Source organism: Aethalodelphis obliquidens, unplaced genomic scaffold (assembly GCF_003676395.1).
Source record: "Aethalodelphis obliquidens isolate GAN/ISIS:26980383/991018 unplaced genomic scaffold, ASM367639v1 scaffold43, whole genome shotgun sequence".
In the NCBI taxonomy this organism is placed as follows: domain Eukaryota; kingdom Metazoa; phylum Chordata; class Mammalia; order Artiodactyla; family Delphinidae; genus Aethalodelphis; species Aethalodelphis obliquidens.
Window position 1 is genome coordinate 3,511,499 of NW_020837987.1, and position 8,954 is coordinate 3,520,452.

At 44.8% G+C, this 8,954-nt stretch overlaps 1 protein-coding gene and 1 pseudogene across 5 annotated transcripts in view; one reads left to right on the top strand and one right to left on the bottom strand.

The window, feature by feature from the left end:
- Positions 1-8,954, bottom strand: part of CEP89 (centrosomal protein 89) — a 79,854-nt gene that overhangs the window by 29,586 nt on the left and 41,314 nt on the right. For all 5 annotated transcript variants that reach the window (XM_027079327.1, XM_027079326.1, XM_027079325.1 and 2 more), the window contains 2 exons: positions 4,499-4,602; positions 1,565-1,680 (listed from right to left, as the gene is read on the bottom strand). In XM_027079327.1, the coding sequence (XP_026935128.1) occupies positions 1,565-1,680; positions 4,499-4,602 (220 nt within the window). The remainder of the gene's footprint in view (positions 1-1,564; positions 1,681-4,498; positions 4,603-8,954) is intronic.
- LOC113605773 (partitioning defective 6 homolog beta pseudogene) lies at positions 5,907-7,282 on the top strand (annotated as a pseudogene).

Below are 8,954 nucleotides of genomic sequence, written 5' to 3' on the forward strand. Positions count from 1 at the left end.
TAAGTAGTCACTCAATATACACTTTCTTACTGGGGATCAATATACTGATATTATTGTTAAATATATAATATTTAACAAGACGTGATTCCAGTCTTCAAGGAACTGACTTTCCAAAGACTGAAGCCTTAAGTCACACACAGATGTACAAGTGTACATCATGATGTCATCCCTAAAACTGCAAGATTTTCAAGATTTTAAGGACATCAAGTATGGCCCAACTAAGGGCAGAATTTGTTTTTCTTCCCTTTCTTCATTAACTTTTTATGTTTAGTGTCCTACATCTAAAGTAAATCATAAATATTTTCATCCTAAGTGACATGGAAGTATGTCATATTAAGATACTTCCTGGGCATCTGCTGAAACTAGCACTCAGAAGTATTACAGAGTAGAACTCTAAATCCTTCTGTTCTGGGAAAACATTTAGTTGAACGAAATGAATAGCTGTTTCTGGGAAATGGGAAAATAACGTGGGCAGCTGACTGAATCACACAGGCCAAAATAATCATCCTACCTGTTTAGATCTGCTGTGTTTGAGAGTCAGCTCAGTAATTATGAAATTAATTTCCCTGTCGTCTCTGATCTTTGAGGCTTTGTCTCCCCTCCACCCCAAGCAATGCCAGGACAAAGGCAGCTACTCCTGTGCCTGCTCAGTCTATGGGGAGGAAACTCCTGCTGGATTGAGAGCTGCTCTCACTGCGGACCCGGCCTGGCCGGCAGACACAAGCCAAGCACCAGCCCCGCAGCTTCAGCTACAGCAGGGGCTGGTAGCGGACTCTTCCGTGGTGTGGAAAGGGAAGCCGCTGAATAACAGGTGCAGGAGGGGAAACAGAAAGGACTCATGCTGGCTCACAGAAGACAGCTTGTATCTTGGCCTCCTGTCCTACATTGTTCTTCACCAGAAAAGAAAAATCAGTAAAGCCAAAGAAAAAAAAAATACCACTCTCTTTTGTGCTCATAAGTTTTGGTTTTAATCGAAGTGGAATAAATGACTCAGTCTGGCCACTACAAAGTCCACTGTCATACGCTGTGAGGCTCCTGGGATGGGGCGGCAGGGCGGGGGGTGGGGGGTGGGACACGTGGGGAGAGGAGGCGCTCACAGAAAGGATCTGACGGAGATTTAAGCTACGGCAGCGCCTGCAGCGCTGAAGGAAGGGCGAGAGCACAGAGAAACTGTTTAGAGAGTCAATGGTTCCTACTTATTTACTCATTCAACAAATTTTGGGGAACGTGTCCTCGTGTTGTTTCAAATATTCATCTCACACGATTTTTCCCAGTTACGTGGCACACTGTTTTCCCCAAAACTCAGTTCTGCTCTAAAGCTGTCATCCACAATTGATTTACAGAAGAGAGTAACTCGGCACCGTAGAGTCTAAGAGAAAGCAGTCAGTGCATCACGGGTGATGGCTGGATATGCTATAACATAAACAGCTGCCCTTCAGTAAAAAACATGTTCTAAAAAACATGACTTCCAGTGTCTTCAAGTGGGGTTGGGGGTGGTACCAGTGTAAAATGACACAATGGCGACGTCACAGCATCACCACCACTCGCGGGAAGGACCGCTCACCTTCCTGGAGACGCTCCTGGTGCGTGTCCTTGGCTTTTGTTTGCTGAATCTCCAACTGCTCTATCAACAACTTGTTTTCCTCTAAAACCAGTTCTGCTTGAGTCTGAAGCTGACGCCTACAATTGATTTACAAAATTACATACTGACATTCAGGTGCAGAATGATTAGAGACACTCCTGAGTCTAAAAGAAAGCATCAAATGTGTTGTAGGTAATGACATGTTTTAATGCTAAACATGTTATTAACATAGTAAGTCTTGCCATTTCCATTAAATTGAGGGAAAGGACAGAAAGGAAGTGTGAATTACGAACTGCTTTAGTAACTTGTTAAAATGTAAAATTTCAAACATATACAAAAGTAGAAAGAAGAGAATAGAAACCCCCATGTACAAAACGCCCCGCTTGAACCCCCCAGGTTGAATTTCACCTGCGCAAACCGTATCCTGACAGTTGGTGCAAAGTAAATCCCAGCTCAGCTCAACCTCATGATCGCAAAATCCAGTGAAAATGAGCTAAAGGGATCTTAGAAATCATCTAGTTAAATGTTTACCACCCGAGGTACATGGTAAACCAGTAAATTATCTCAATTTTCCACTTTAGACTCAAAAAAGTGAGGTGCAGGAAGGAGGGAGAAAAAATGAAAGGAGTCCAGCTCTAGTGATTACCTCCCTCAACAGAGGCTGTGCACTAGCTCCTTGGCACCTGGAGGCGTCCCTACCAGCTGCCCGGCCTGTGGGGCGAGAAGGCCTCACGCTGTCCCGCAGGGGAGCTCCCCTAGGCGGGCCGTTCCAGCCTCCTCATGCCTGCCTCAAACAGAGCAGCTCCACTCTGGACTTTCTTATCAGACTTCCTCCCTCCCTCCCTTCCTCCTTTTCTTTCTTTTTTAAATGAAAGGGATCTCCCATTCCTAAAAAAAAAAGGTCAAAACCTCAAATTTAGTTTAATTCTCCTTCCCATTTTATAGGTAAAGAAACGAGGTCCATTAAGCATGAGGTTACCCAGCTGGTCAGAGGCAGTTAGGGAAAGAAATGTAGAGTTTAGCTGCAGCCCAGAAGTTCATCGAGAAATTATCTGAAACTAAGGAGAAAGACTCTGCTGATGTGTGAAGTCGGCGTGCCCGGGGGTCAGATCGGGACGCAGTGCACCTCACGCCTGCGCAGGCACAGGGAGCAGCGGTCTAGGCCGGGCAGGTGAGGGCACGACTGGGACGGGCTTCGGGGTGGCAGGAGATCTGCCTACAGGGTGTGAGGCCCCGGTCCTGCCGCAGCTGGAGGACAGTGAATTCAGAGTAGGGGGAGGCCAGCCGCAGGGCCTCAACAGGCCCTGTGCAGAACTGACAGCTTTCTGCAGCCCAACCCTGTGCCACAGGTCACCAGGCTAGAGCAGGATGCATATTTTGAAGTCTTATAAACAGGACTGGGGAAGACAGTGGGCATGTGGAGTTCAAAGTGGGGTCTGCCTTTCTTTTCTTTCTTTCTTTATTTGTTTTTACTGTAACGAGAAGTAAACAGGTTTGACTTACAGCTATACACAAGGTTAGAGAAAGAATCTGAGGGTTTGGGAGAGGAAGCCTGGAAGCAGCCCAGCTGACCTGCTTTCTAGGGCACTATTCAAGGAGGGTTTGAGGGGAGACACACAAGGAACCCTGACAGAAGAAAATCAAATTTCAACAGGGGAAGCCACAGTACAACAGGATCCAGTAGCTGCCCAACCAGTCCCAACTGACACATCAGTGGCCATAAAATCAGTAAAGTAAAATCAGTAAGAATGCTGTTGACTCAATTCCAAATTTCTATATATCACATATGGGAAATATTTAATTTTTTTCAGTGATGTTAAGACATTAAAAAAATATTAACTATAACATACCTACCCAAGGCAAAAAAGATATACCTGAATAGCTTTTGCTTTCTTGGTCCTGCTTGGGTATTGCCTTTAGACTTTTGAAGACATTTACTTTCTCAAGTGCACTGAACAGGCATCTGTTGCTGCCGTGCTAGATGAACAGGACATGGCCCTGCCCTTGAGATGCTCCCAAAGGAGAAGAGGGAGACAGGTGTGAACACACATAGGTAGGCCCAGCATGGCAGGTACAAGGACAGGGCGTGTGTTTAGGGCCAAGTCAGAAACTGAGACAAAGGAACAATTCACTCTGCCTTCAGGGAGAGCTACTGACTAGCACCATTTGAGCAGGGCCCTAATGGAGGTACAGGAGGGCAGGAAGGGGTGTTCCTGGGGGAGGGAAGAGCATCAACAATAGGCTGGAAGTGAGGCAGCGTTCAGCTGTCTGGGAGCGGAAGGGGCGGGGCAAGCGGGAGCTGGGAGTGCAGGGCCTCATCCTGGACTGTCTGTCCTAAAGCCCTGGGAGCCATCAGAGGGGTCTAAGAAACGATGCGACTCAACAGGTTCGGGATGGGAAAAGTGCCCTAGAAAAATACAACCTCAGAAGATAAAAATGGAGACAGCAGGGCTTCCCTGGTGGCACAGTGGTTGAGAGTCCGCCTGCCGATGCAGGGGACACGGGTTCGTGCCCCGGTCCGGGAAGATCCCACACGCCGCGGAGCAGCTGGGCCCGTGAGCCATGGCCGCTGGGCCTGCACGTCCGGAGCCCGTGCTCCGCAACGGGAGAGGCCACAACAGTGAGAGGCCCGCGTAGCGCAAAAAAAAAAAAAAATGGGAGACAGCAAATATATATATATATATATATATATATATATATATATATATAAACCTATTTAGAAGTTTTAAAGTAGCCTTTAAAATACAAGTTTAGAATAATTTACTAGTTTTCACTACACCTTATTAGTTTCTTAGAAACTCTCCATTAAAATGTTTTAGTTAAAATACATATATATTTGACAATTTAATAAAGTTTATTCCTATTATCTTTTCTTTTTCTTAATTAGCAAAATACCAGAAACACAACACCACTTGCCATTCCTCACTGGTGACAAGACTATTCTTATTCAGCTCTTGGTGCAGTTCTTCATTTTCTTTCACCACTTCTTGGACTCTCATCTTAAACGTTCTCATTTCCTCCTGAAACAAAATTTGTGTAAACTGTAACACACACATACATTCATCTCTATATTTCTTAGTTCTAATGCTGTCGCTGTGGCTAAAATCAAATGTTAATAGCTTTTAAGCAAAGTCTCATAGTACCAGCAGCCTTAAACTTGGTACCAGCACCAAGTGCCTGCCCTCGAGGAGCTCACGGTCTAGCGAGAAAACACAAGACACACATACCATGCAGAGAACAAGGGACAAAAGCACCTCAAGTTAGTTCGATTCCTAACTTGATAACATTGTTCTATAACTGCCAAATATTTGAAAAGATAAAAAGGGGAATAAAAAAGGCAGAGATGGGCTTCCCTGCCTTCTCACTGGGCTTCCCAGTGAGAGGCCCGCACAGCGCAAAAAAAAAAAAGGCAGAGATGCCTATAAATACCATAGTTTTTTCTTTGTTTAAAGACTTTGGAGGATAAATTGGAGCTTTTTAGATTAAGATAAGAATTTTTCTTCCTAATTGAAGCCCATTTCGGTAGGGAAGGGCTTAGTGCAGGGGTTGGAGTCTCATAATTTTGCCCCATTACAATCACGAGAAAGCCTCCCTTACTTAAAGCCATCAGTCAGTCCAGCTTCATCACTCATTGGCCCCCACACGAGGACTGTTGCTTGGTCTGTTTTCGACTGCTAACAGTCTGTGTTTGTGGCACTCAACGCTGGGTGGTCTCCATCATGGCTTTTCTCAGCTAGCCCTTGGCCAGCTTCAGTATTGTGTGTTGTCTTCTGGTGAGAATCTTAGGTGTTAATATTTATTCTGGGACGCTTCTAAATATTCTTCTCCCAGCTAGCAGACATTTATACTTATAAAAAGCAACAATGCCAAGCAACTTCTCTTTCTCTCACCTTTCTGCCCAAACGCACTCCCTAATTGCTAGCAGTGCACTGGCCCTTTTAGAGAACATGGGTGGGGCAAACTACAGCGCACAGGCCAGGGGTCTATTTGGTCAACAGCATTATGGGAACATAGCCACGCCCATTCGTCACACCTGCTCTGCAGCCGCTTTCATGCTACAGTAGCAGAGCTGAGTAGCTGCGAAGAGAGACTCCATGGCCCCCAAAGCCTAAAATTGATACTAAGTAAATGTTTACAGAAAATGTTTCCGGAACCCTATTTTAGAAGGAGCACTAAATAAGTATTTTTATTATTTGGATTGATACTTAACCAATTATACAAGATTAATTCACCCTCTTAAAAATTAAGTGTCCAGGCGGCCGTCGCCGAGGCCCGAAGGGAGGGAGCCGCGTTCCCGCCCGGCGCACAGCCAGTCTCACCCTCGGTCCCACCGCGTGAGGAGCCAGCCAAGCGGAGCTCTGCACGGAGACCCGAGCCGCGGTCGCCCCTCTGCAGGTGCCTGTGAGGAGGCGCCTGGGCCGCAGCCGAGTCCCAAGCCCGCCGGCCGGGCACTCGCTCTCCGCGCTCCGAGGGGCTGCCCGGCTGGAGGAGGCCGTTGCGGGCCAGGCCTCAGGATGAACCGCAGACACCGGCAAGGAGCGGGCAGCGGCTGCCTGGCCCCCACCGTGGCGGTGAAGAGCAAGTTTGGAGCTGAATTTCGTCGGTTTTCACTGGAAATATCAAAACCTGGAAAGTTTAAGGAGTTTTATGGATTACTGCAACATGTTCATAAGATACCCAATGTTGACATTTTAGTAAGCTATGCAGACATCCATGGAGATGTACTGCCTAGAAATAACGATGCTAATTATCACAAAGCTGTTTCAGCGGCCAACCCACTGCTTAGGATTTTTATACAAAAAAAGGAAGAAGCAGACTACAGTGCCTTTGGTACAGGCACACTAATAAAGAAGAATGTTTTAACCAAATTGTTTCGTCCTGACAAACAGAGAAAAAAGCCACACATAGTCATTAGTATGCCCCAGGACTTCAGACCTGTGTCTTCTGTTATAGACGTGGATATTCTCCCAGAAACACATCGTAGGGTATGTCTTTACAAATATGGCACTGAGAAACACCTAGGATTCTGCATCCGGGACGGCTCCAGTGTCAGGGTGACACCCCACGGCTTAGAGAAGGTCCCAAGGATCTTTATACCCAGACTTGTGCCAGGAGGTCTGGCTCAAAGCACAGGACTATTAGCCGTTAATGATGAAGTTTTAGAAGTTAATGGCACAGAAGTTTCCGGGAAGAGTCTAGATCAAGTAGCTGACATGATTGCAAACAGCCACGACCTCACCATCACAGTGAGACCAGCAAACCAGAGGAATAAGATCATTAGGAAGAGTCGGACTTCCGGCAGCTCTGGCTAGTCTACCGACAACAGCCTTCCTGGCTATCCACAGCAGATCGAACCGAGCTTTGAGCCAGAGGATGAAGACAGCGATGAAGATGACATTATTATTGAAGACAATGGTGTGCCACAGCAGAGCCCTAAGGCTCTTCGTAACACCGAGAGCCTGGAATCATTAACACAAATTGAACTCAGTTTTGAATCTGGACAGAACGGTTTTATTCCTTCTAATGAAGTGAGCTTAGCACCCTTAGCAAGTGGCACAAATACAGAATTTGAAACGCGTGCTCCAGATCAAAAACTCTTAGAAGAAGATGGAACAATCATAACACTATGAAACCATCGCGTCTGAATGCTTTCTGAGTGAGGATGCCGCGCAGACTTGTAAATTTGGCTAGTTTAAAGCATATGTATGTACCTCTGAACCAGTGATCTGGGATAGGCATGAAAAAATATATTGCAAGCTTAAAATGTTATTAAAATAGTAGTTTGATAATTAATATAAACTTCAGTGGGTCAGAGGTGAATTTAAGTCTAAAACAAAGGGGCCTTTGCTAATGAAATGATGTGCTTTTGCTATTTTGTCTATAGAGAACTGGATGTTAGAGCACATTCCCAGAACTACACATAAGGACTAGGTCATTTCCGTTTGAAGTGGTTGCATATTTAACCTGCTGTGCAGAGCCTGGTTGATTTTTCCTTTAACTGTATATCTTTTAATTCTAACGTGAAGAAGTCTATCTTTCGGTACTTTGGGACCTTGGCTCCTATATTCCCCATGTTGTATTTTGATTTTTTAATATTGCTCCTCTGTTGCTAACTGTAGCGAGTAATTTTTTCAAATTTTTTTTTCCTAATTTCTAAGAAATCAAATCAATTGACTGTTTTTTACGGGTTGCTTCCTAAGTTATAAAGCATTGAAGCTATGTTCCTGAATTAAGAAACTCTAACAGTTGTTCAGGTCCGTGTTTGCCCATCTTGTAGCTTTCATATTTACAGACTCATTCCCTTTGGGCATCACTTATGTTGTGAAAGCCAGTTCCATCGACTGGTGATATGGGAGACTCTCTCCTGTAACCTCTTCTTTTTTGTTTTTGTTTTTGCGGTACAGGGGCCTCTCACTGTTGTGGCCTCTCCCGTTGCGGAGCACGGGCTCCGGACGCGCAGGCTCGGCGGCCATGGCTCACGGGCCCAGCCGCTCCGCGGCATGTGGGATCTTCCCGGACCGGGGCGCGGGCCCGTGTCCCCTGCATCGGCAGGCGGACTCTCGGCCACTGCGCCACCAGGGAAGCCCCCGTAACCTCTCATTGTCCTCATTCCAAATCTCATTATAAATCATTCCTTTTGTTGTTTGTGTGTATATTTTGTTTGTCTGCCTTTTTACTCTTTTAATGTATTTGAGTAGTGTGAATTATTTTCGTTAAAAAAAAAAATGCACCCAAACTAAGAGATTTTTACACACACGACAACCTTGTGCACTTTTTATATGAAAATTTTGGGTTTTCCTTAATGAGATTTCTAGGAACACTGCCTACACTTTATGAAAAGTATGTCATATTCGCCTTTGACAGGTAGAGTGTATCTCGATTAATTTTATGAGGCTATTTATTACTTTCCGATGCATCCACTTAGCAAGGTAAAAGTAAGGCTGCTAACTTTCGTTCCTTGCCTGGTTTCATTGTATGGAGGTGCACAGGCACTAGAGTAGCTTGTATATAGAGACTAAGAATAGTATGAACTACATGAGTTCCCTGTGACTTACGGATATTTCTCTCAGAGTTATTTATTGATTAATTTTATGCTAGGGCTAGAATGGATACCTTATAACAACTGTGTGCTATTAAAACAAACAATGAAGAATCAAATGACTCCGTTTTGAAGGATATTTTCTCTATATGGTAAAAGTATATGAAGTAAAGTTGATTAAATGAAGCTCTCTTGACTCAGAGTACTTCAATGTATTTTGTTCACATGTTACCACTAAACATGTTATCACTAAACTGTTAACTGCACAACATTATGTAATACAGTGTACTTTTTGTTGAATTCATTGAAATTCTTCCAGTTATATAACCACTA